The sequence below is a fragment of the Epinephelus lanceolatus genome, chromosome 15, assembly GCF_041903045.1.
Source record: "Epinephelus lanceolatus isolate andai-2023 chromosome 15, ASM4190304v1, whole genome shotgun sequence".
Lineage (NCBI taxonomy): Eukaryota > Metazoa > Chordata > Actinopteri > Perciformes > Serranidae > Epinephelus > Epinephelus lanceolatus.
In genome coordinates this window covers 18,978,339-19,006,329 of record NC_135748.1, presented here as the reverse complement: position 1 = coordinate 19,006,329, position 27,991 = coordinate 18,978,339, and the positions used below count along the sequence as shown (strand labels likewise).

The following is a 27,991-nucleotide window of genomic DNA, read 5'->3' as shown; positions in this document are numbered from 1 at the left end:
TATTAATTAATCTACAGGTTATTTTCTTAATTAATGAATGATTTGGTCTGTAGGATGTCATCAGAGTTCCTGCATGCATCTGTCGTCATCTTCTTCTACTATTTCTACTTTCTCCTGCGCATCTCACTACCCATACTAACATACTATATAGGATGCCAGAAAAATAGTTAGTATGTCCCAATACACAGTATGTGAAATGCAGTATGCCAAAAAACCCAGGATGTTCCACTACATCTGGTCCGATTTTGCAGTGTGCAAGCCAGCATGCTTTTTTGGCTATTCTGACCAACAAACCTCTGCACAGCAGGTGATACGTCACATCGATGGAGCCACAGAGAGATGACAGCTTGACAGCTCATTGACAGCTGTCAGAAGCTGCAGTGACAGGTGAAAGTGCATTCAAAAAACAGATTACCAGTCAAATAGTAATCATAGGAATTTTGATTAAGTGGAAAAAAATGACCGTAATTATTACAAACAACAAAAGGACATAACTGTAAAAATAATAACTGACATGGAACTGCAGATGTAATTTCACTGTCGCAAATATGAAATGTCAGAATCTACAATCTGTGCAGTTATAACTTTAAAGTTAAACTCGAACATTGCAAAGTAACAACTGCAGAGCTCTCCAGGTTGATCTCCGTCTCTGGCTAACTTGGTAATGGGCATTTGCTTTATCTCCAAGGTAACAGGTATAAAAGCAAGAGGGTCAAAGTTCAGGGCGTAATGTTATGAGAAAGTAGTATGTCCCGATTGTGTGCATACTGCATGCAATAGTACGTACTTTTTAAGGGCAGCTGCAGTACCTACTAAAAGGAAAAAGGAAAACTATACGATTTGGAGCGCATCCATCTTCTTCGTCTTCTTCTGTTGAGTTTTATGGCAGTTGGCATCCGTAAGTGTTGCACTACCACCATCGGCAGATTGTCCCTTGCCCCATCTACTCCAGCGTTGCCTTGGCATGTGTGAAGAGGCACAAGACCGCAATGTTCTTGAATGTAGTACGTGTGTGAATCGTGAAAATCAGTAAAGGTAGCTGAGAGGTTATACCAGTAATTTAGCTTGATCTATTACTATTGAACTATAACTATATTCAATTTTTGCTTAAAAATGACTTCAAGAAGATTAATCGTCAAAATAGTTGCTGATTAATTTTTAGACAGTCAGCTACGTGATTGACTGAATAATCGTTTCGGCTATAGTTTATTTCCAAGGGATAGATATAGGTCAAATCCTTATTTTAGATTGGTTATTCCTCTCTAGGCATTCATGTGAATACTTGAGAGGTGCTTGAACACTTCACTGTAAGTAGTATGTCTGTTTTATTCTTCATCTTTCAGAGAAGTCCTAATTTGGCTCCTTAGAGCATTCTTAGTGAAATCTTCACGAGTTTGATAAATACTTGGCCGGGCAGGCTGCCTTACTCTGCAGAGTCTGACCAGACAGTAGTCTCTGTCCCTCTGTAATACCAGTGGACACTCATGCAGACTGCCTGCCTCCCGTCCCTGTTGACACACACTCCGAATCTGCACAGAATTCAGCTACAGTGTTGCCATTGAATCAGTGTGTGAGAGTGTTACAGTTACCTTGTTTGTTTGTCTCTGCCTGTGTTTGTGTATGCACTGACGTGTGTGTGTTTCTGTGTACTTGAACGCGCGTGTGTGTGTTTGAGATGACGGCACGTCCTCGCGAGCCATTATGCACTTGCTCAGAAAGTGTTGCCAGATCATGCTAACACCACAGCCCGGGGCCGTGTGCGGCGAGAGGAGATGAGTGGGAGGGAATGGAATGTGTGTGTACATTATGCATATGAGCCACTTCCCCGCTTTCCACCAACTCCACACGCCTAAAAGTTGAAACTCGGGGATCATGCGGCCGATGCCTACATGAGCAAGTTAATCTTTATCATGTGTGCCATAGAAAAATCAAAGCTCTTGTTTACTCTGGAGCCCTTTCTCTCTCTCTGCTGATTAGCATATCAAAGCGGAGAAGATGACATGGAAGAGAGCTCTCCCACCCAAGCAGAGCAGACCGGACCGGACTGGACCAGGGGTATAATTGCAGGCATGTGGCTCCACTCCACTGGCTAGAGGAGGCAATGAAGATGGGGCACCTATAGGAGTGGGGGGGGGTGCGGCGGAGAGGATGGGCATGTCGGTGCATTCTTGATTGAGGGATTAGAAGAAAGGGAGGGATGAAGAAATCAATCGAGCTAAATCTGCTGTTGAGTTTGTGTGCTTGCAAAAATGCACATCGGTAAATACCAAAACAGCAATTTCCTCTAGCCACATAAATCAAACCTGTATCAAGTTTATACATAGCGGATCTCCTTAAACAAACAGCAGCTTTAACCAAGTTATGGGAATGACTTATGAGCAATCGTGCGTTTATTAAAGACATATTTGAAGCTCGGGCTCTGACGTAGGAGAGTGGGTGTAAGATTAACACCGCTGGGTGAGACTGGGGTTGCTGCGTGTATCGTAGGTGGTTATTGATGGGAAGTCTTGATCCAGTTGTTATTGTAACATCTGCCTGGGTGATTCCAGACAGATAGTCAGACAGACAGTCACCGCGGAGCAGGCTGGCTGCTCAGCCGTGGTTGTGTAAACTATCCGCTCGGCTCTGAACCTGCATCACCCTGCCCACCTCGCCTAACATCAGCCACCTGCTTCAGCTCAAACTGCCCGACACTCCCTGTGTCTCCCTCCTTGATTTTGTTTATTTTCTTAGAGCTGTTCGCTTTTTCACTCTCTTCTCCCCTTTCCTTTGACCTGTCTGTGTTATTCAGCTGTGCACAGCAAATTTTTAAATAAAAGTTCTGTGTTTGCCCACAGGAGGGAGCCGTTAGATGTCTACCTGTCTCAGCATCAGCATCACGCGGCTCCCTCCTCTTCCCCGAGCTGTTTGCGTGTCTGAAACCAAGCATCCAGCATCAGTTGTCTTTTCTCATTAACGTAACTGTTTAGGCTAATTGGCGAGTTCTGCAGCCACAGCGAGCGGGAAGGGTTCCTGGGCTGCTTTTAGTGTGGCCCGTCCAAAGTGGTTAATTAGAGGTGTTGGGAAAGCCTGGTACTCAGCCGTCTCAAGTCCCCAGAGTGGGAGATCCCCAGTGATCCAGGTAATAGAGCTGGAAGCAGCATGGCACCCACTAACGCCCTGTAATGCAATACCCACTTCTAAGGCTTCTGCTCTCCAGCTCCCACTGGACAGCCCAGTAGCCGACAACGCCATAATACCTAATGAAGAAGCCTGACACATTAACTTTTAGAGCAGGGCTTTACCTTGCCAAAACTCTCTCTGGCTTTACGGCTAATTCAGTCATAAGTAATTGTGACCATGTGTAGGCACAAATAAAAATCCTGTGAATTTATAGTTTGTTATAAAAGCCCCGCTTCTCTGTGCCTTGCTCTTCTAGACTGTCCTTTTATGGTGCCACTTTTGCCTTTGTACTTTCACTGCGACTTGATATTTTTTGATTATATCTCACACATGTTCTTCGGTAAACTGGAGGAGGTGCGTTTCTTCTGTTTTAACTTTGCCCCCTCATTGATGTAACCTGACAAAGTGTGTCCCGGCTATGTTTCCCCAGTCGTTTGCATCATGATGATGGGTTATGACAATGTGTGTTGATTAGTCTGGTCGTTTGGGTCAATCCAGATGATTCCCAGGCTGCTTAGACTAACCGGGCCCTTCAGGCTCTCTGTCTCGCTAATCATCTATCATCTGCTTCCACAGCCGGGGGAAGTGACTAAGTGATTTTCAGGCGGCCTCTCATCGCAGAAATGAACTTTTTATTCACCATCTGTTCCTCAGTTTGTTTTATGTCTGTGTTTGAGTAATGGCGCTGATGATAAATGTAGGTGTGAAGACATCTGAGGTATAATTTGGAGTGAGGATATAAAGCCGTATCAGATTTTAAAGTCATTAACAGTAATATTAGTTCAAATTCAAAACTAACATCATACAAAATAGTATTAAAGGGATAGTTCAGATTTTTTTTCAAGTAGGATTGTATGAGGTACTTATCCATAGACAGTATATTACAAGCAGTAGATGTCTGCCTCTACGCTCTCAGTTTGGAGAAGCAGGCTGGAGTACAGACACTGAAGCTAAGCAATGTACTGCTGAGGATGGGGCAACAGCAAAATGTATTTTAGCTACCTAAAAAAAAGTGCCACTTAAAAAAAATCTATAACAGTTTAAGTGTACACTATATTAAGAGTATTTCCATTGCTTTAACAGCTTCAGTTCCCATCTATGCTCTCGTCAAAGCCACCAGACTCATTTGACAAAAACAGTAATTTTAGCTCACTGAACATAGGAGCTGCTGGTCTACCGCTGCCTTGATCAGTTAATTAGTTGGTGGTATTGTGTGACTTTGGTGAATCCAAAATACCCCTTTAAAATGCCAAAATCACACATTTACACAAACTATCTGATCAAGGCAACAGTAGACGAACAGCTCCTTTGTTCAGCATCGTTAAATTACTGATTTTCTCAGTGGAGTCGGGCTTTGAAGAGAGCAATATAACAGCTTTAGTTCCCCTTCACAATTCACTATCTGACATTAAGGTTAAACAGTGAAAATATTCTAAATATAGCGTACACTTATACTGATATTTATTTTTTTAGATGTGACTTTTTTTTAAGTTACTGAAATACATTTTATTGCTGACCCATCCACAGCAGTATATTGCTTATATTCCATGTCCAACAGCCTATTTCTTCAAACTGAGGGCATCACGCCTGACTTCTACTGTATGTAATACACTGAGTATGGATAAGTAATAATACAACCCCACTTCAAAAGATCCAAACAATCCCTTTAATGGACATAAATGATGTTCTCCTCTAAATAATGAGTCACTATCCTGTTAACCTAAAAAAAAAAATAGAATTAACTGAAGATGTGGCAATCAGCTTAAGCCTTATTAACTGAAATGCAGACTGTGGATTTTATACTAAATCCCACTAATATTCTTCAGTGTAATGATTAATATTTAATAGCGTGAATTCTTTTTTTTTTTTTTCTCCAGATTGTCAAGCTGCTGGACGGGAAGCGTTCACAAGCAGTCGGCATCCTCATATCGAGCCTGCATCTGGAGATGAAGGACATTCAGCAAGGTGAAAAATATTTTCTGATGTCAGTCTGTTCAACATTTCTAGATGCTTGCGCACACTTTGATATTTAAATCTCTTTATAGAAAATGAGCTCCTCTTTAGATTCAACAGCAATAAAGTGAATTTACAGTCCAGTTTAACGATAAATTGAGGAAGATTCCTGATGAAATGCAGATGGAGTTATTTTTAGAGATGAGATAGCGAGCTCTGCAGCAGAGAGTAATTTCCAGCCTCTTGACAGCTACTAATTTGTAACCAGAGACACTTTATTCCTGATTAATTTGTGTTTCAAGTGGAACATGGATGATTTTTCCAGTTACCACTGTGGGAAAGAAAAAATGCCTCGATTTGTCAAAATGTGAGACGGCAACACTGGGATGAAAGCTGCTTTTCAGTTTTTCTGTCAGGCTACTTTAAATCCCTGCTGCACTGGTTAAAATCAAATTGCCATCTCATTCATTTGAGGAGCTGCATGGATTGATTGCATACTTGGCTGTTCTGTGGAAAATGCAGGCATGTGTGTGTGTGTGTGTGTGTGTGTGTGTGTAAACACATAATATTTGTGCTGGGGACAGCATAGATGGGCCAGGAACTGGTCCTGTCCTGGGACTGTGGCGGAGAGTGCCTGCCGCCTCCTAGTCTGAGCATGCGGCCAGCAGATCTGTTTATTGTAGCCAGTGACGGTTTCCACAAGCCTAATGGGACTGACACCCCACTAATGATCTAAGCATGTACAAAACCACCTTCCACAGTTAGCAGACACTGTGCTACCACATAAAACCACCTCAAACACAAGCCAAACAGCACACAGCACCAGGACGCCCATTTTGTTTAGATTTTTTTCCTCCCTTCCCTTCAGTGCTTTTCTCTCTGCTCCAGCGTCAGTTTGTAGAGGTGGTTTGGTAAAACACCCAGCGTGAGGCTGCTTCCTTGTGCCTTAATAGGGGTTGTATGTGAAATGGACAATTTGAATCTGACAATGAAGGACAGCACCTTAATAAGCACTTCTAAGGCCTCCGGTCCCTGGCCTCGCCTGCTTGCCTCCCCTTTGTTGCCAAATTAAAAGGACATGGGACATGTAATGTAATTAGAGCTACTAGGGAGGGAGAGAGCGAGGGAAGGAGGGGAGTAGAGAAGGTAGCACTCTAGGTGGAGGGAGAGAGGGGGGGTCAACTGCACCCGCCAGAGTGACTGGGGGACCTCAAAGGCCACCATGGTTCAAGGGCAAAGAGAGGCTCACCCCCACACACCACCTCACCACACGCACACATACACACGTTCACACACCACACATGCCCTTCCACACCAAAGCCGATGAGTGAAAAGTGGAAGGAGAGGGTGTGAGGCGGTTGGCAGGCAGGCTTTGATCTGTCGGTGTGGAGAGATATCCGGCTCCCCTCGGATCAGAGTGCTCCTGTGCACTCTGGAGCAGGCCCCCCTTTGGTGTGTGATTGACGGCTGCATGGCTGAGGGACTGAATAATCCACTCTAATAAGATGTAGGAAATGGACCTCCAGCATTCTCTCTGATCCAGACATTGGGACCACATTGACAGCTTCTCTGCAATGGGAACAGCTGGGAACCAGAATGCAAAGTATTACCTTGTTAGCTGGGAGCAGTGTGATTGAAAAGACAAGGGTTGTGTTGTTCAAATTGTTTTATTTACTTGTTGTGGTACAATACACAGTCGGTATGGAACTGATACTAAAACCTGCACCTTTTTACACTTCTATAAACATGATTTTCTACCTGACACAATTTTCCAAAACTATGCCTTAGTGTTTAAAGTACCATCTTTTAATTTTGGCAGTGTTGAGTTAACAAAATTATGATTTAAAACCTAATTTAAGTTAACAAGACGAGAATTATTAAGGCAAGGCTATACTAACGACGTGAAATACATTTTTCCTCTTATCAATTAAACGTTAAACCAAATCCTTGTCATACTTCAGCATACTCTGGGGTGTACTGTTAGATGGTCCCTCATGACCAGTAGTTTACGGTGGCTAATGTTAGCAAACATTTGCTAGATTTTGCTGTGTAACTGACATTGTGCAAATGTTACAATACATTTTATCATATACAGTCATCGAGTAAATGTCACTTGTGGTGACTGTGGCTGTTAGCCAGAAACATTTGAGAGTTTTGCTATGATACAGAGTTTGGGCCAGGATTGTCTGCATAGTGCACGGTTCTCAACATGGAGGTGGTTGAGCCGGCAGCTATTAGCTAACGGTTTTAACAGTGTAAACGGCGCTAACGACAGCAACAGCACTGACAGAGCTAAAGGGGTTAACCTGGGGGGTAACAAGGGGATAAGCACTACGCTTCCGCCTTGATGCCATCCTGTCAACATGGGTCAGGACGGTGGTATCCGCAGTAATCACTGAATGTGTGTAGCACCTGTGGCAGAGATTAGCTAGCCAGTGATATACACATACAGGACTTACATGCACTAACATACAGACATGGCCGGACCTTATCACAACAAAGAACAGTGAGAATATCACAATACACACACAGGGAGCATGTTTCATTCTCTGCCCAGGACCCAATTACTTCACTACACCTTTACATAAACAGAGGTTCGCTACCAACTAATGTTCTGAATGTCGAATATAATGCCCCAGGAATGAGTCAAACCTTCAAATGGGTTAGAATTTTACATTTGAAGTCAGTGGGTTTTTGGTAAGATGTCTGAAAGTATGTCTTTGGTTACCACAAGCTGAAGAGACTTTTAAGTTTTGTTCAATGACATAAAATACGTCACTAAATACCCCACTCTTGAACTTTGACGCTTCTGTGCTTCTGGCAGTTGCTAACAAGTGGCTAAATGATATGACAGAGCGCCATCACGCCAAGCTGCACCGAATGCGCCTTTACAGTCTTGTTATGGTGGTGACGTTAAGTCATGCAACCATAGTGTAGTTCGTTTATAGCCTACCGTTAGCTTTTTACTTCTGGTGATTGCATAGGCCTCAGCAGTCATGAAAGTGGTGTTCATGTGAAGACTATCTTGCTGAACAAAACACGGAAGTATCATTAATGTTTGTTTGCCACAGAGCTTATTTTGGGCAGTAATCCAAAATACAATGCAAAAAGTCCCATTGGCACTTTGACGAAGGAACCAGGGCGACGCTAACTTCCCTGTCGGCCTACAGAAAAATGTCATCCCTGGGGCACTTCATAGAGGTCATTTAATGTTCATATGTTAAGAAGCTAATGTACTATTAGCTAATGCTAGCAAACTTTTGCTTATTTTTGTTATATACCGTACATTGTACTACTGTTATAATATATTCTCAAATTACTGTCACTGGATAATTGTCACGTGTGGATACAGTGGCTGGTATTCAGCAAAGTTTACCCAGTTTTTCTAATGTTTGTATGTTAAGCTAACGTAATTTTAGCTAACGTTACAAAACAAGGGTTTTAACATTACTGAATTTAGTTTGTGACCTCTCTCTTTGTGCTACTGTTACATTACATAATACAAATTACAGTCATGTTGTACTTGTCACTTGTGGCCACTGTGGCTGGTATTCATTAGTTTCCCTTAAGGTGTATCTTGCCAATCTTTTAGTTTTAGACACTTTATTGACACTTGTCGCTGAAATCACATTATGATCTCTAATCAGACAGTATGGGGGTTTGATATCAAGCCTTCCTAACACTGAGTCTGCATCAGTTCTTTGTGACAGTGATGTTTTGTCACATTGAATGACTGATTTGAGACCATGTAGGTGGTGTGCAGCCCTCCTCGGCTGACACCAGCCAGACAACTGTCAGCTGATCCAGCAGCACTGGAGCCATCCTCCCTCAGCGAGCCATAAACCAGTGACACCTCTCAGACACAGAACAGGAGTCACTTATTCTTTCTGCACTGTCCTCTACGCTCTGCCTTCCCTGCGCACTTTCGTTTTTTCTATGTGAGTCAAGTTAAACAAACAGGCAGCCCGTAGGTGAAGCAGGTCAAGAAACTTCCTTCGTTTTCGTAGCATTTCTCAGTCCTATCGTGTCTAAATCACCATCTCTGCCAGCCTTTATTTACCCTTTTCTCTTTCTTCCTTTTTCCCTCCTCCTGCATCCTCTTCTTTCTCACTTGGCTCACCTTCTCCTGCCTCGCTCTAAAAATCATTACAGTCAGCTGTTGTGGTTCTAGCTGTGGGCTCAGAGGTTAAGCAGTTTCAGGCTCTCTGTCTTGAGCCAGTGTTGGCCCAGGATCTGTGGTCTCGGACCAAGTCTGACCCACATATATCTGCCTCTACAGCCTGGCCACACTCCCAGCTTCACCACCTTCAGCTAATGTTTTAAATTAGGTGTATAATTCAACTACATGGTAATTGGATGATGTGTTGTGGTTGTTGGTGCAGTGTACATGTGAGTAGACACAACTGGCACACTGGTTGCACAAATATAATATTCTATTCACCAAAGTTTAGCAAAATTGCAGAAAAAACAAGTGTTCTTGAAGCACTGGCAGCACTTAAAAGTTGCACGCTTTGGCTAAGAGCTTATCCATTTATAAGACTGACTGCTTATAAAGACTGTCTTTACTATTCCAGCTGTTCTGACTGTGGACAACTCTGTGGTGGATTTGGAGACCATTGAGGCTTTATATGAAAATGTAAGTATGAAGGAGCACCCTGTCTGAGGTAATAAAAAAAGGAGAAACATAAGGCTGTAAAGTCATCTGACAGATTTAAAGAGAATAGTGAAACCTTATTATTTTTATTGCTGTAGTATGCGTCCTATTATCCGTGCAAATATATATTTTTTATCCTTGTGCAGCATCTTGCACTCCAACAGTTACAGAACCTGCTCTGCTTCCTACTGTATGTCATTCTCTTACTGAACATATTCAGCTGTGTTGATCTACATCTTGATTTTGGGCTTGTGTGTCTTCACAGAGGGCCACCAGCGATGAGATGGCCAAGATAACGAGTCATTATGAGAAATCTAAAGATGATGAAGTCAAACTGCTGGACAAACCTGAACAGTAAGATCTTCTACCGAAATGTTTTTTAAAAAATTTCAGTACTCCACAAAGAAAATTATGCATTAATAAATCATGATATATAACTATGATTAATTTGACAAATAAATTAAGATGAGTTTAGGCTATCAGTATGTATTAGCCTCATATTTCACCCATTCATTTGATTTAGCTAAATTGAATAAATTTACACGGTTGTCTGAGATGTATCAATTAATGACAAACAACATGAAATTCTTCCAGTATTAATTGTTTATTAGATTATTTGAATTTACAGGTCATTTTTGTTCACTGAAAAAAAAGAGAATTCATTAGTTATTGGTAGAGCTGAGTATCAGTACTCCACACCTTTAAGGGATAGACGAAAGTAACCCAGTACCAAGTATCAAAACATCTCCTGTCAAATGATTGGATTGTTTTTGTGTCAGGATCTGATCCTAGACCTTCCCGACTCCCTGGCAGATCAGCAGACTTTCAGTTGCTGCCATTGCTGGAGCCACTATCCTAGCAGCGAACAGTCATTTCAACTTCTGCCCGGTTAGCACAAGCCAACATAGCAGCAGCAGCTAACATCCAACACCGAACTATTAAACAGTCCCAACACATCAACATTGAAATGGCTCAACTCTGTCGTTAAACCATTTAGTAACCGTTAGCTACTAGCTGGGTGATGCTAACTGTTAGCTCTGTTGCCGGGTGTGTGCAGCTGGGTTGACTCTCACCAACTGTCCTCAGTGTGGAGCTCACACTCCCGCAGCAGCAGCTACAACCCAAATAGTCTGTGGTGGGGTGAAGTTGAGAGTGGTGAATTTGACAGAGTTGCCAGTTCAGCTTGCTGGAATGCCGCCAAAACATTTGAAAGTATGGCTATACTACATGCCACTACATTCACATTACAGTTAACAAATAAATTACTCTATTGGTATCGGTATTCTTTCAAGGTTACTGGTATTATAATTTTTTTAAACGACCGTAAATATGGTTCAAAACATGATCAACATTTATTTACAGATTAGGGCATCATTTGTCTATTCCCTCAATCTATATTATTTGATGTGTAGTCCACTACAACTTTGTGTGTGTGGTAACATATGCATTAATGGACATTGCTTCAGTAGTTCCTGTCAGGGTCAAGTAGTCTGAGTCAGCTAACGAGGCCAGGACCCGGCGGTGCCGCTCAGCCTGGCCTTCCTATTTCCATGTTTGACCAGAGCTGTCACTGCGGCTGCCCGAGTCATCCCTACTCAGCGTCTACCTCCATCAGCAGGGCCTAATCACACAGGATGTTACCGCTCCGCTCCCCTCTGACACGGCACTGTTTACATAAGTCGTCCCGCATCAGGCCGGAGCTACCTTTGATCAATCTCCGTGTGCCGCTCGTTGCTCTCCCTCCACCCGACCCCGTGGACCTTTAAAACTCAGCCGAGCGGCACCGCTCATGACTATCAGCTGCCTGTGAACAGCAACATTGACTCAGTCGGCATGCATGGGGAAGCGCGGCCTGCCAAGGACCCAAAATAGTTCTTCCTGTTAGACATTTTGTTTAATTCTGTCATAACACATCACACCCCATTCTCTTCTACCGCCGCCTCCTCCTCCCCTTTTGTTTTCCAGGTTTCTCTATGAGCTCTCCCAGATTCCCAACTTCGAGGGCCGAGCACACTGCATCATCTTTCAGTCAGTGTTCCTCGATACCATCTCCTCTATTCGTCGCAAGGTGGAGGTCATCTCGAATGTCAGCAAAGTAAGAACATCACGTCAACAAACAGTGCTTCAGAAAGGTGTCATTAAGCTGTGTGAAGGTTTACTAACCTAAAGGCCATGTTTGTGTGTGTCTGTGTCAGGAGCTGTTAGAGTGTGATGCCCTGCGGGATGTATTGGGTCTTGTTCTGGCCTTTGGGAACTATATGAACGGAGGGAACAGGACAAGAGGTCAGGCTGATGGCTTTGGACTGGAGATCCTCCCCAAACTAAAGGACGTCAAGAGCAGGGTAACCCATCACTCATAATCATACCCACCAACCTTAAGACTTTAAAAAAATAGAAGAAGCATTTCTATGTTAAATACTGAATTATACTTTTAAATCTAAGGAAAGAATATTGAATAATTCATTTCATCTCACTGCACGACCCCAAGCTCCACGGAAAAAACAACGCGGCAGTCTTTTTAAAATGCATGCCCCTTTCCTTTAAACCTTTACATAAAAAATGGGAATTCTTCTTTTCAGGAAGTCTGATATTTTCAAGAGTATTTTTTTCTCTTAAGGACAACTTTGGTGTTTTTCAGTGTAGACCCTATTTTCCCATGTTTTTGTGTCTCAGTTACTAATAGAGACAACAGTTTTTGAAATTGGTCCAGTATTGAGAGAGACCACTGCAGCCACAGCAGCAAAACTGGCTGCAATGTAATCCCTACGGGCAATTGTGCATCAATTTATGTCCATTGTGCTGCGCTTGTTTTGCCACAAACAGGCTCAGATTGTTATTATAAGTGTCTGACAGCATTACGGAAAGAACCATACAGAGAAAGTAAACATTTTTCCTTACCCTACACTGGTTTGTTTGTTATTGTGACAAAGTTTAACTCAAGGAGTTCTGAAATCTCGCAAGAGGTGACTTGTTGCAGAAAAAACAACAGTGGAAATGTTAATAAGAGTTGGTGAGAGGAGCAGCAGGAAGAGTTCTTGTTATCTAAAAGATTTTCAGTGTCATGGCTCAATATTTAGGTGATCTCGACAACATGGAATAGTCCATGAGATTTCAGACCAAGATTTCTCCTGGATTGAGACTTAAGCCCCTTTTACACTGCCAGATTTTTTGCGAACGTTGGGCCATTTTGCCGGCAAGCTGCGAGTGTTTAGACACACAGAGCCGGATTGGCGAGTTGATCTGAGATGCCCAATTTTCCGCCTCGGAGGGTAGTCAATATTGGCGGAACCCTTTTAGTTTAAACAGACCAAGGCGGCCTTCCGCAATGGGAGGGGCTGTTGATGACTTGTGGGAGGAGCTGTTGATGACTCTGCACATGCGACCCACTAGCGGTGGATAAACAGGAAACAGCTGATAGCAGGAATGAGCGAGCAGCTAGTAGCAAGAGGGAAACGCAAACCTGACAGACACTGTAAAGATGAGCAACTGGGGAGACAAGAAATTGTGCACCCTCCTTGTCCTCGCAAATGAAGAGGCCATTAACCGTCAGATGACGGGGACGGTGAAGAACAGGCCGACTTACAAGAGAATCGCCGAAGGACTGACCAGCCGCGGCTTCCCTCCCACGTCACTGTTTACGTCACACACTGAGCTACATGATTTGTTACTTGCTCACGCCCCCATTGCCCGAAAAAGGCGCATTCTGTATAAACAAAAGTAGGTAGGCGGCATTTTGCTGCACTCCTCAATTTTGTTTTTAGGGTTAGGGTTAGCCAATGCTGAGAAAAGACTGATTGGGCTTTCCTGCAAATTTGCACAATTCCTATTTAAAAAGGGCTTTAGTTACACACACTAACAAACACACCAGATCAACAAATGGTAGGGAAAACATTTCATTTCTCTGTAGGGGTTTCTATTATGTTGTCAGACATTTCTAATAACAGTCTGAGCCTGTCAGTGGCAAAAACAAGCACTTTTAGCGGACCTTAAATGGCAGCATACTAACCCACTAACATTACATGTAACCTGTTCCCTTTCATACTCTCCATTTCTTTCTCCTCTTGTCACACACTGAGGAGGATGAGGTCACGTGCATGCCAGGAAATAGCATTTGGTGTAGCTTTATTGTTGTCCGGGTGGACATACTTAGAGTCTTCGAATTAGCTTATACACGGTGTAGAGTGCCAGAAAAAGTTTGTGATAATGAAAAGGAATATAAAGTGTGAAGGTCTGTCATAAATTTGGAGAAATATGGTAGAATAGTGACCCCAGGAGGAACCATGAGAGGGCAATGAAAAATGGCAGTCTCCCAGGAAAACTGGGGGAAAGTTTGCCATTATTACCAGATGAATATTAGCGACATAGGTCTATGCCAGGGGTCTGCAACCCTGCAACCGCAAAACATGTTTGAGCCTTATAATCAAGGTAAATAGCCTATTAAGTCTAAATTAGCGTATACTTATGGTCTAAATAAGCATTTGTTAATATGTTTTACCACAAGGTGGACACTGTGCAGGGCACTATTAATAATTATCTGGTACTTAAATTTTGCAGAGCTGGCAGTGAGAGCAAACAAATCTGTCCACGCACTACTACATTCTCTATTTTATTCAATTTACTTTTTTGGATTTGGCATCGATAGCTAACCAGCCACTGCTATCGAGGTTCAGCAACATATGGATTGATAGAATGAATTTCCATAGAATTCTTTTCTCAAAGGCTCAAGGAGCCACTGGACAGGGGCTAAAGAGCCACATGTGGCTCCGGAGCCACTGGTTGCCTACCCCTGGTCTATGCATATTAGAGTGAAATATTAACATGTAATGTGAAGTAGAATTGACTTTTCTTCCTCAGGACAATCGTATCAACCTGGTGGAGTATGTGGTTTTATACTACCTGCGTAACTTTGACAAGGTAAGGCACCATCAGTCAGATTCACACAATATTACACTCTTAAACCATCTGTCACTCAACACTTTAATGTTTGTTCCTCCGTTCAAGAATGCCGGCACAGAAAAGAGCGTGTTTCCAATGCCAGAGCCTCAGGATTTCTTCCAGGCTGGTCAAGTTAAGTTTGAAGACCTCACCAAGGACATCAGGAAGCTGAAGAGAGATCTGACTGGTAGGACATGCCCCGTTGTATAAGTGCATTCATTTTCACCGTGGGTGTCGAGGCTCAAACCACACACCACGTAGCATTTTATTGCTTAGGTCACATTTGTTTGATTGTAAATCAGTCAGGGTAATTGTATACAGTAACGTCTTTCACCAGAGCAGTTTGAATGTAAATGTAACATCCCATGTACTCTTCCTGCCCTCTGAAGAGGTTTGTGGGTGTATTAAGGACCTCGGATGGCCTGAGGCGGCTTTTCCCAGTTTCCAGACATTGTATGTCTTAACCACTGTGTCATCATAACATCACAGCCTCTCCTCTTTTGGGACCAGTGATAGAAACATCTACACCTCTTTGTTCTAGAGCACAGAAAAGCCGGAGTAAAACCCAGAAAGCAAATTTTAGGTCACTGATAAAGCATCAGAGTGATACTGCAGATTGATCTCGGTGCTCAAAGTGTCGTGGGCGCCGAGCCACTCAGTAACCCAGCCAGCCAGCCAGTCAGTCTTGGTCAGGGCGATGCGGAGGTTAAAGGCGATGCCCCCCAGTGCCCCTGGTGTCTGTGGTTATTTAAATCAACCAATAATATGGCATATGAAAGCAATTAGATATGCTCTGCAGCTCTCCCCTACGTTTTTTAGATCGCTGTTAAAGCCCTCTCCTCTCTGACCCGGGGGAAAAATACAAAGAGTCTACTAAAGTACCCAGACCCACCTCAAGCTGTCAGTCATTTATTAGGAAAAATAGAAGACCTGAAGACAATAAATGCAACACAAGGGCCCTCGTATTTGATCTCTGCTGCAGCGCAGTCTGGCACAGTAGTCCTCGGGGGTATTAGCATCACAGGGTGAGCTTCGGATTGTAGATGTTTGGTGAGCTCCACCTCTGACTTCCACCATTTTTATCCTCTCCAGCCGCCAGGAATAAATATTTATGCCTGGCTATTATAAACCAGCCTAAAGAAAGCAAGTGGTCTTAATTATAACGCTAACACAGATCACTTCCATCCACACTGTGAATTGTGTCTGACACTGAGAGGCTAACACTGAATCACGATTTGGTTTACTCGCGCTGTTTGGCTGAGACGAGCCAGGCTGCCTGATCCCGAGGTGGCGACTGCAGTGGTCAGCGGTGTCTTGCCCTCCAGGCTTGGGTCAAAGGTCAGGAGACTCGGCACTAGCAGTGTCTCCTAGCTTCTTAGGCAGCATCAATGGATGTCTCTCTCATACAAATACTGTATTTAAAGTGGGACAGCAGTGTGTTTGCAGACGTGATGACATTTCTGTGCTTTGCTGCATGTGTGTGTGTGTGCAGCGTGTAGTCATCAGTGATGCTCAGGAGCGGCTCCCTGTTCACTTGGCTGCCCTTTCCTTCACTGGCTTGTGCAGAAACATGATCCTTTTTTGATGGGGCTTCCTGTTTGGGGAGAGGGTGATGACCTCTTGCTGTGCTCCTCTCAGGGGGAGAGGGATGAGTGGGAGGCCATGAGGAGGACCCAGACCTACTGTAGGACTCTCAGCTCACATAAAGACAAATACTTTTTCAAATCATGTATATTCGTTCAATTATCTTCAGCACCCATCACCCAAACCAATCATTGCATTTATCTTTAAAATCCCTCACAACTGCAGGTCCATCACGAGGAGTCACTGATCAAACTTGAAGTTGTATTTTCAGACCAGTGAGTACCCACATAAAGATCCCTCAAACTGCCGTGTAATTGGACTGGACAGAGAGTCAGGGACGCTACCGAATGAAATAGGATCAAATAAAAAGAAACAGTCAGAGCTCATTTGCTGCTCAGGGGAGTTTAGTGTTTCACAGAAGACCTGGCCCGGGTTAGGCATTAATCACTGTGGCAAATCAGACAGTGTCCTGATTTTAAATGGCCTTTAATGTCAGGTTCAGGCAGGGCCTTTAGTCTGAGATCTGTTTTACGACGGAGGCTCTGCTTGGAACGGCGTGTGTGAAGCCGGTGTGCTGAGGTGCAGTCACTGCTCATCTCACCAAACAGGAGAAAAGTAGTGCTGAATTTTGGGATATTTGTCAGTGATTGGTGCAAATGGCATGTACTTTAATTATAGGGCTACGCAGAACACTTCATTCATAACATTCATCAAATGCTGCACAGCTTTTTCTTTTAATTTTGCATGTGTATTCACTCTATTTAAACCTGTTTTTCTCTGCACAGTTGCAGATTAGTATTATGCTGTTTGTAGAATTAGATTCCAGTGATGCCTGTGTATGATTGTTTCTCACTTGTGTAATCCAGACATTTCCAGTAACTTCAGAGCGTCGTAAATTCCTTAATTAAAATAGTTCAGGCCAGCCATTGGAAATTATGGACAAGTGGACTTTTTTTTAAATTGAGCTCCTCATCCACACCAGTTTCAGCACCACCAGTGGTGCTCAGACCTTTTCATGGGCCTCCCCTGGGCCTTGAGTTAGGGTCATCTGTACCCTTTCACCCTCTTCCACCACCAGCAGGCTTGAACCCATAGGACGATTATAGACAAATACTGCTCTGACTATTCATAGAAATCTTTCACGAGGCAGCACCTGAGTGATTTTGATGCTCCCTGCATCCAAATTTTGACAAGAGTTAATGCTTCGTGTCATGTTGTAAGCCCTGCCTCATGTTTCTACCTGTCAGCACAGTGTTCTGCAGCAAAGATTTACGAGAAAGGTTATAGTTTGATGGATACGGGTTGATTTATGAAGAGTGGGAAGGGGAGAGTGTGTCTTACCTTTCCCTGCGGAGGCAGTCTCCTGGCTGGCCTCACTGAGGGGGGACAGGAGGCTTAATCCCATAGAAAGGGGAGCTGGACGTCTGACAGTCTGCTGGAATTGGAGATAATTGGGGATCAGTGAGAGAATTTTACTTTCCAGGTATAAATAACTAGAATATGCCAGTGCTGGAGCTGGTTTTATCTCTGATAGAGCAGTAAAACATCTTCCAGAGTACGTACAAGAGGTTCAGCATCTGATTCTACATGCAGGAATTTGTACAACAAGGAATCACTGTGTTCTCCTTTCTGATAGTTTGCTCCCTCAGTGTTTACTTTTAATAATGACCCAGAGCCACAGAGTCGGGAGGTGGCAGGGCGTTTCTGAGACAGACACATTCATCACACAGCTAGTTCACTCATCTTGTGGTGCTCCGCAGGCTCCCCATCCACTGCTTAAGCATTTTCTCTAATCCACACACACAGTTGTGCATTGTCTCGGTGTGCTGTGATTTCCTGGTAGCTGCAGTGGGGGCTGCGGTTAAATCGTAAGTACATATTGACATCAAAGTTGCCCAATTTTTTTTTTGCAAACCGCACAGGGTAAATCCTGGAGCAGAAGTCTGGCTCTTTTGTTTGTTTTTCTTCCCGTTTACTCCACCACCACCACCCTGTTTACCCGCAGCTGTTGTCATGTATTACACAATAGCTGGTCGACACTCTCCCATTCGGATATGATGGATTGAGCAATGATTCCTCAGGAGAGATAGATGCATGTTTGTAAGTGTTCGAGTGTCTCAAGATAACCGCTCTGATTCAGTCTGTGTGTATTCCCACAGTGTGGTGTTCTGTACCTGTGGCTGTGGATGTGTTTGCTCAAATCTAGCTCAGGACATGTTCCAACTTCCTCTGTTTTTGCTGGTTTAACACAGTCCACAAAAACCAAATCAATCTGTAACTGTGACTCCGGGTACAAACACTGGTTTGACAAATTATTTCTAACCATACAGATATTCACAGAGCCTTTGATCAGTGATGTCGTCCTAATGGAGAATACATTCCCGCTCCCAAAGATGCTGAGTCCACTGCCTGTGATCTCATCTGTTTTCCCCTTATAGCAACAGTGGAAGGGCTTTAAAGATCGGCTGCTGTGGCTCCCATCATGATCCTGTCTGTCTGCGGCGGGACGCTGGTCCTCTGCGGACAGAGAGCTTGACGGGACGAGCTGTGCCACCAGCAGCCAAGGGGCGACACTGTGGTGCAGTCGTGGTTGTAAACTGGAAAATCAGCTGTGTTTTCCTTGCTGGTCACAAACAGAGAGGAGAAGCTGTTGTAACTGTGGAAAGTAGGGGTCACGCAGTTTGTTTTGTTAGACACATATATATGAATTGTGTCAACCTAGTGTATATTAATTTTTTACTAAATGTTACATTAATCAAGATGATCTCATTTGCTCCTGAAGTATTGTATATATGAAAGTGTTGATTGTACATATACGTAATTATTGTCTGAACAGTTTGATTTGTCATTTCGGTAGCGATATGTCACAGTGGTCATTAGAATTTTTCAATACTGTGTAATTAATTTCAAATTTAAATGAGTTTTAGATCTGCATAATTCAGCTTTGATCAGTCAAACATAAATGCTGTTTGTTTCTAACTTACTTAAGAGAATTAAGACAAAAACTACCTCTGACTTTTTCGATTTATTTTTCCTCTGTATATTATTTAACATAAAATTTGACCAGTAATAATGTCAATAACTAAATTGTGACCAAGCATGCTGCTGTTCACTATAGAGATATATCTATATATGCATTTAGATTTTGAGACTAGTCTACATCTACAGTAATAGTCAGTGAGAAAGTCAATACAAGATGTGTTTTTGAATTTTTAGTCTCAAATTTTAAATTCAAACTTTTTCTCTACAAAGATATAAATTAATTACACGTTTACTCTAAAGTGGAGTTGATTGATCCAATGATCGATTAAAATATTTAAAGTTGCAGTTCAAACTGAGTCTGAGGGTATTTTTGGATGGATCCATGAGCCTGTGCTTGTTTTGTTACTGAGCCTTTTAATAGCAATTATATGCCATCTGGTCAACATTACACACTTGGCTCAAATTTTGAAAAGTACACAAATAAAATTTACTCCAATCAAAGTAGTAACTCACAAGCCCACATGAACAAATGACACAGTTTATGTTTCTCATCATTTTATTTTCTCCATATCTAGACAGCCCATTGACACAGATGTTAAAAACAGGTTTTAAAATACTCTAAACTTTTAAAATACTTTTTTAGAATTAAGTTAGACACAAAAAACATATCGTAAGTTGTCATATCTTTTGCTGAATCTGATTTCTTTTGTTTGTGGAACTGTTTGTGCAGCACATTCACAATCACAGCTTCATAAACACACTTCAGCTTTATTTGTGACCAGTAAAGATTTTTAATATTCCAGGTAAAGGCCCTTGAAATCTAAGGTCTTCCATCTGACCTGCTGCATGGCGTCAGTCTTTACTCGCAGTAGAATCCTCCTTTTGAACGCATTCCTCTAAAAAATGTATCATCACTCCAAGACAATGTCTCAAAGCGGAGCTTTTAGTTTTTATTCTTTACAGCTGCTGTGTTTTTGTGGGTTTCCTTCTTGCGGCCTCTGCTGTCTGGACCACATTTGGAAGAGAGCCGCCTCTAAATTGTAGACTTGCTGTTTTGAACACTGTTTTAATGGGTCCTTTTGAGTTGGGGGATTTCTGGTAAGGAAACGCGGTTTGTCCATGCAGGATATGTTGACGTGTTTGCATGGTTGCTGATTTCTGTTTTTTATTTTGATCACCGCCGCCTCTCACTATCAATGAATTTAAGAAGTGTCCTGGAATCCAGACGGTGAGGCTGTGTGTCGTTACTCCTCAATTTTAACTCGCAGACATGGTGTTTCCTGCCTGATTTATTAAGACAGCCAATAAATAAAAGATGTAATAGACTGAGTTCACCGAGCTGCAGGTGCAGCAGCTCCACGTGTGAACATATGAGAGCCAAACTCGGATCTAACAGCAGCAACGCCGTCGAATGAGACAGCGGCCAGACTTGTTAATGCTCTTGTTGTGTTGCGGAACTGTTATGCTATGCAGTCATAAGCAAGTTGAGGTATTTATTGCAGCCATTAATGACTTACAGGTTTGAGGAATATGCCGAAGTTCTTCTTTACCAGGCGTCTGTGTGTATAGTAGGGATTACAGTGGAGAGGAAATGGAGAAGGTTCAGCTGGAACACGCTCAGTCACGGCTGTTTCCTCTTGAGCTTGTGTGAGTTGGGTCATTTGGCACCAAACCCATCCGCAAACAGCAAACACATCTGCTGCGCTCACATGGACGGACAGGTCTGACGGCAGGATACACAGTGGAAATCTGCCTTTGACTACACCTTCCCAGGGTTCAGTATTAAGACCTCAGAAACAGCAGCAACATGTTAAACACCCAGTTTCGTCTCCCCTCCATCGCTGTTGTCATTTTCTGTTCATGTAACAAGGGGAGTGTGTCTGTGGCTTCCATTGTGGCACATTTGGTTAGTCTGTAAGTGTGTTTATTTTGGGCGGACGTCACAGTGTCTCAATACACTTTACAAAACAAGAAAGAAGACTTTAATGAGCAGCTTTTAAAGATGGTCCCAGCTTGTTTTGAATAATCTCCTTTTTATCCTCATCACATTTCATGAACCTAACACCATGTTATTAATTAGCTTTCTTAGTTTTTAATTGTTTATATCCCCTTACTTTTTTGCATTCCCTTTTTATGAAGAGGCATTTATATTATTCATCATCTCTCCATTCTCTTTTCTGCTCTCTCTATCAGCCTGTGAGAAGAACGTGCAGAAGGTGTGTGCTAACTCGTCAGAGGAACACCTCCAGCCGTTCAAGGAGAAGATGGAAGGATTTATCTCTGCTGGTGAGTCGAGACTTTTTGTCTAAATCACAGACATAGAAAAATGTGTCAGCTTTTTTTCCAGATATTTTTGGGGGCTTTTGCCTTTATTTGAAGGGATAGCTATAGCATGAAGGGGGAGAGAGATGGGGGAATGACATACAGCAAGGACGATGCCTTTGTACATGGGACAACAGCTCTCACCACTGAGCTACTGGGCGCCCCGAAATGTTTATCTGTTTTGCGCTATACCTTTTTTAATTCCTGTTTTTGGGGAAATCCTCATACACACAGGAATTGATGGCCATGATATAGAAACAAAAAATGCAAAAGTAACTCAGCAGTGACCCTTTAACACCAAAAGACAGCAACAAAAGAAAAAACAGGAAACGCTGATTACCACTTTAACAGATTGCATTAACTTAATAACTGATTACGGTTTAGACTTTGTCTTTGAGTGTGTATGTGTAATCTTTGACTCCTGTGAAATACTTTTTCACCGATGTAATCGCAAATCTGCCTTGAGTTGTGTCAGTCAAGAGAAGGCATCTTCAATGACACATGATGACAAGCTCAAGATCTTGCTGTCAGTCTGATAATAGATGTTGCCCTCAGTCCTGCTCATACGCTGCCTTGTCTCGTGTAAAGCTGTGAAGGACCCTGAAGAAAATTCCCAGTGTCTTCAAAGATGAAACATTCATTTGGACAGAGGATTTACAGCTGAGGAGATAGTCATGAAAGTGAGCTAACAGAGCTAGAAAAGCCCCCATTTCACCCAGACAGCAGCATGGGACCTTTAAAAAAGAAAGGTATAATTATGTTTTTTGCCATGTCAGACAGTCAGCTGGGTGGTGCAGAATCTGCCTCTCAGTGCATGTGTGTGTGTGTGTGTGTGTGTGTGTGTGTGTGTGTGTGTGTTTGTTCTTGCTGGGAGAGGGCGTCTCGGTGCGCTGTAAGACAGCATGAGGACAGGAGTCTACAGGCCTGTAGAAGGGATCACATTGCCTCTAACATGGTTCTCATGTACTCTTGGCTGCCATAAAGCTGGCAGGACATCTCTGGCCGCGGCCTTGTAAAGACTGGCCGGCCTCAGTGGATCAGGCCTGGGGACCACCGGGACAGGCGGAGAGCTTCTCCTGACACACACTCATCCTCTCACTTTCTGTCCCCTTTCTGACCAAGACACTGGTCTTCCCACCCGTTATTATAGTTGTCATATCTGCCTCTGAACTGGTAGTGCTCTGTTAAAGTACCCTGACTTTGTGCCTTCTATCGTGGAAAGAATCAGGTCTACAAACTGCACATTGGGGGGATTAGTTTTACTGGAAACACACAGAAAAAGAAAGAAAGGTGCACAGAATCCCTCCACGCCTAAGTCCCTTTCAACCTTCATAACTTTTGTTCTGGCAGAGTGTAAGAATTTAAACACAAGTACTCTGGCTGGTAAATTAATGAAGGTAACTGTGTACACATTTTCATGACTTATGGCTTACTTATCATTAAAGTGATGGTCAGCGCCGGCCATTAGACACCCATATGCTGCTCTACGTTTGTTTCACCGAAGCTTTATTATACACAAACCTTCCCCCGCATCCGTGTGAATGCCATTATGGCGTCTCCGTTTGCCACAGATGGCTCCATCTCTTTCTCCTGCTGTCACATAAATGTGGCATCAGATTCAGGTCACTTGGCCAATTTAGAGTCCACCTGCTTGCAATATCTCTACTGAAGGCTTGGCACTGGTGCTTGTGGGCATGGATCCGGCAGCATTTTGTGTTGTTATTAAAATCCTGTCAGGCTGTAGGCTTTGAGTTGATATCAGTGCAAGGCGTTTAAAGAGACTTGTCTTGTGCCAATACCTCTCTACCTCGATGAAGTTGCCGTTATCATACAATTATACTGTATATTGCAGCGTGTACAGTAGAGCGGTGCTGTCAGAAATAAGCAGATACATGGAGGTAACAGTCAACATGAGACCAGAAGGGTCTTAAAGGGTTAGTTCACACGCAATTCTCGGAGTTATTATTGGAACTTTTCTACCAAAGAAAAAGTCACTACAAAAATTGCACACAGCTAGATGATTGGAGTGTTTAGGGAACTTGTTTCTGGATGTTCTAGATGAGAATTTGGTGTTGATTTTCTTTTTGAAATGGTTGTTTTTTTGAGGGGTTGCATGTATTAGTTTATAGATTTACATTATAGTTAAAACAAGAGACACAGGCAGCGAACATGAGAAGAGAGAAAGATGGTTATGATGTGCAATAAAGGTCAGTTGGCACCACTAGGCACCCAGGATTCCTTCTGTTAAATATTTACTGCGAGCACCACAAACAAAATTGTGTTAGCCTCCACTGTTTTGATGTGGAGGCAGAAATCTGAGAGGTGAATATCTAAAAACATGCTTTTGGTCATTTGGTTGGAACACTTTAAAACTACTTTTTGTCATATTTGCCAAAACTGTCACTGTATTCTGAGAGAAACACGTGAGACAGAGCTGAGCAGTCTCTAATGCAGCTGCCAATCATGTCAATCACGGCTCGTCACAAATCTGTATCAAGATTCTGTCCCTGCATTACCTATTTCTCGCCTCAAATATGTTCACAGACATATTTTAGTGTACTGTTTAGCTGTAAAATGAGAACGTTTGTGACACAGGTGCCATAGTGGAAACGGTAGACTGAAGTACCTGAACTAACTTTCTCATATAACAGCTAAACAGTACACTAAAAAATGTTTCCGAGGACATTTGGGGTGAGAAATAGGAAATGCAGTAACAGAATCAGTGCTGCCTAGTTTGACAGTTCAATCGCACTTCACACAAGGAACTGACATGATTGACAGCTGTGTTAGAGACTTCTTGGCTCTGATTGGTTGTTTCGTTAATGTGCGGTAAGGCTGTTAGAATCGCTACAAGGCAATAGGGTAGTCAGAGGAAGGATTTTTTTCACAGATTATAATACTTCTTTCATATTATAGTGACAGTTTCAGCAAAATGGACGAAAGTTATATTTTATAATACTCACCAGCTGAGGCCTGAAGTATAAGGACTTAGGGTGTGATGCAATGTGTGCCATGTGTTAATCAGCATCAAGTCACAACATCTTCTCTAAGTTTTAGTGACGGAGCAATATGTTTCAATGTCACACGAGGACCAGACTTCTTTTCAGGACTAATTTCCTGCCTTACTTGCAGCAGGGAGTGGTGAAACAGACTCACTGTCATAAAAGAGTCAGATGAGGTATCTCACCGGGAGATTGTGTCCATATGTTTGAAGTACAATTCCTGAAAATATGTTTGTTATTGCACACTGAGCCTGTGCTGGGATTGCGTATCCTTGTAATGGAAATCTGCCATGACATTGTTCTACTGTAGTTAGTTTATCCTCCGTAACTACTCCTGAGTGCTAAAGCCTCCCCTGAGCTTTGGTCAGTATCAGAATATTTGGAAGCTTTCAGAACCACTGTGGTTGCCACTGGCTACAAAGCGGCATTGATTTGCAGCGGCACATCTTGAACATAAACTTTCCAGTGGGATACTTGTAAACCTTTCCTTTCATAAACAGAATTCCTCGAGCCGTTGCCCATGCTTTGGGAGGAGTGGTGCGTAATCATCGTTTCGTGATGATTCCATGACTTCAAAAGGCAAAACAAAGCAACAGCTCCTCACATCAAAGAGCGGCTGAGGCTCTTAAACTCTGACTCATTGGTGAATGAGTGAATTTCTCACCCAGGTAACAACTCAGGAGGCTGACCACAGATGCATGTGTTTGACACATGATTTGAGATATTGAAATTAACGGTTAGGTATGACTCCTTCCTTATACAAGAGGATCAAAGTGTACCAGTGAATCCACAGATAAAGACGTGTGTTTCTGAGTAGCGCTGACCCGTAACCCAACCTGTGGAGAGGCTCACAGCGGGGCCTGCAGGTGAACCCAAACGCCCTGTGCTCTGCCTCTTAAACTTGCCTGTGTGATCTCTCCCAGATCTAACAGGGGATACCTCCGAAATCCAGTGATCCGTCCTCTTGTAAGGCTGTTCCTGTGCTTGTCCCGTCGCTGTTTGTGTTCTGGTTTTGAGCCAAGTCCTCTCCTCTACAGTTTATTTCTCTTTATATCTTCAGAACAATTCTCTATCATGAGGTTAAAACAATGTGGCGTCTCAACATCTAATCAACCACCTTTTCGTTTCCCCTTTTAATAGAAGTTCTTTGAAACCTCTGGGGATACTCTTACGGGCATATTTTTCGTGTTGAATACAAGCCATGACTAATTGAAAACAAATTTCTGCTTTTAATCTGGGCTCGTGTAAGTCTCATTTTGCTGGCTCCCTTAGGAAATACATGTGTATCATCACATCCTCAGGCTTTCTTTGTTGTTAGTGAGTCAGCCCCCAATAACCAAAATTCCACTTGTTCACATGACTGTGAATTACGTAGACGGAGTAGAATTTGCAGATAAAAACTGTCCAAGGAGGCTGTTTTTGATGAAGTCTTTGAGATGGTCGAATAGAGGTGGTGTAGGGAGACGGAGAGGGATGCTTTGTGGAAATCCTCAAGGTCCTCAGCATCCCTCTTGGACTGCCCTCCATCTCTTTGTTATCTGGCTGCTTAGGTACAGTGGCAGTTTAGGAAAGTGTGTCAGAGTTTTAAAGCCCTAATTTATTGTCCCTCTCAGCATGCAAATCTCATAACTTTCTAGTTAGCGACTACTGGTTTCATGTTTACACAGGGAGCGGAGGAAGAGAAACTTCACACATCCTCTCTCTCTCTGGGCCACTCTCCCTCTCCCTCCCTCAGCCTGTCGGCTCCAGTGCCACCTCTGCACAGTCGCACCAGAGGGGTACCTCAGGCGCCAGCCTGACCCCCACTGAGACTAACGCCATTGGTCACGGCCCCTCTACTCTTCCCCCCCTCCTCCGTCTATCCCAGACATGGCCACAACCTTCCTTCATTAGGTTTACCTCAGCCCCCTTTGCCCACATACATGTAAAAAAAAAAAAAAAAAAACGAGTAAAAGTAAAAGGGGTGGTTGGTCGGAGGCTTAAGCTCACCTTCTCCCAAAAGACCCCCAAACCTGCCTTTGAACAATTTTTTGGAGACTTCCCCCTCTTAAATCTTCAAGTAGGAAAGGTCCCCCATCATTGTAAAAAGGATGAATCTGGAAAAATGCAATAAATCTGAGATCACAGGCACTCTCTGGCCCTAGATAAATTCTTGCACCTCGGCCTGGCCTGCCGCACACATCTGCCTTGCATTTAGACACTTTTACATGGCAGGAGTCCACAGGAGCCTCCAGTTCCCAAGCCTTTCTGCTCAACCCTGCGCCCCTGCTCCAACACGCACACGTATGTCGACACAGGCACCTCGGCAAACAGACCACCGCTCCCCGCCCCGTGCCCGGGCGTCACAGGTTCGCACTCTCATGCGTCAACACACAGAAGCATGGCAAACTTTACAATGTGCTGAACTGTCACTAGGATAACACGCTCACTGTGTCACTGACATCTCAACCCAGAGCCCTTCTTCTTCTTCTTTTCTTCCTGTTTGACCACTCTAAGGACGGCTGATGAACACAGCGCCCCCCTCTGGACCTGCTGGTGTTGCTGGGCTCAGTTCTCAGTGGCTGTCAGTGGAAACATTTAGTTATCTATGTCCAATATTTAATATTTAATATTTAATTTATAATCCAATATTTTCTCTTTTTTCAGCTCAAAAGGATCATTCAGCTGAAGAGGAGCGACTCAATTCAGCACAGAGGAGGTAAGACACCAACTTAAACAACCCCAAGCAGAGATACATTCAGAATTATGAATGAAAATATTTACATTTCCTGTGGATTTCACTCCTCAACAAGGGAGTCAGGGGTTGCAAACATCACATAGCAGTTATTTAGCATGCTTAGATAATACAGCTGGTTTCTGATAGCACTAATGCTTTCTGTTTGTATAGTTGAACATAGTTATTAGCAGCAGCTGATAAGGTTTCCAGTAAAGAGGGGCTTCATTCACAGCACTGTGTTGAGAAATTCCATTTACCGTTTCATATACGCAGCATTTTGAGTATTTCTACACCTGTTCTAACGTCTAGGCTTTTTGCAGTCTGTCTTAAAGACAAATAAACATCCTTGTCAGAGACAGCAGGGGATTTCTACACACACACATAATGTGCAGTGTACTGTATTTTCAGCCTGAACGCCCTGTGCTTCCTCCCCTGCAGTCCCTATCATTCTTATCTGCCATGTTTTGTGCAGAAGACTCCCGAGAGTTTTGGGAGAGATTTATAGACGTAAGACACACTGGCAGCCGCTGAGCTCGCCGTCCGAGCGAAATCATATCTGGAACATTTCATATTGGAAAAAGATGGTGGAGCAGACAAACAAAGCAAATAGATTATTTTTGCCTTGTTTGGATAGAGAGCAGAATTGTTTGCTTTATATCGCAACTCTTCCACTTCCAAAAT

At 43.1% G+C, this 27,991-nt stretch overlaps 1 protein-coding gene across 4 annotated transcripts in view; it reads left to right on the top strand.

Annotated features, from left to right (window-relative positions):
- The window catches only part of LOC117267165 (formin), a 66,417-nt gene that overhangs the window by 29,084 nt on the left and 9,342 nt on the right, over positions 1–27,991 (top strand). For 2 of the 4 annotated variants that reach the window (XM_078175017.1, XM_033642884.2), the window contains 9 exons: positions 5,040–5,127; positions 9,690–9,751; positions 10,035–10,123; positions 11,735–11,864; positions 11,965–12,111; positions 14,624–14,683; positions 14,771–14,891; positions 21,464–21,556; positions 27,241–27,292. In XM_078175017.1, the coding sequence (XP_078031143.1) occupies positions 5,040–5,127; positions 9,690–9,751; positions 10,035–10,123; positions 11,735–11,864; positions 11,965–12,111; positions 14,624–14,683; positions 14,771–14,891; positions 21,464–21,556; positions 27,241–27,292 (842 nt within the window). Of the gene's footprint in view, positions 1–5,039; positions 5,128–9,689; positions 9,752–10,034; positions 10,124–11,734; positions 11,865–11,964; positions 12,112–14,623; positions 14,892–21,463; positions 21,557–27,240; positions 27,293–27,991 lie in introns of all 4 variants that reach the window. The other 2 variants (XM_078175016.1, XM_033642882.2) reach the window with 1 other exon arrangement.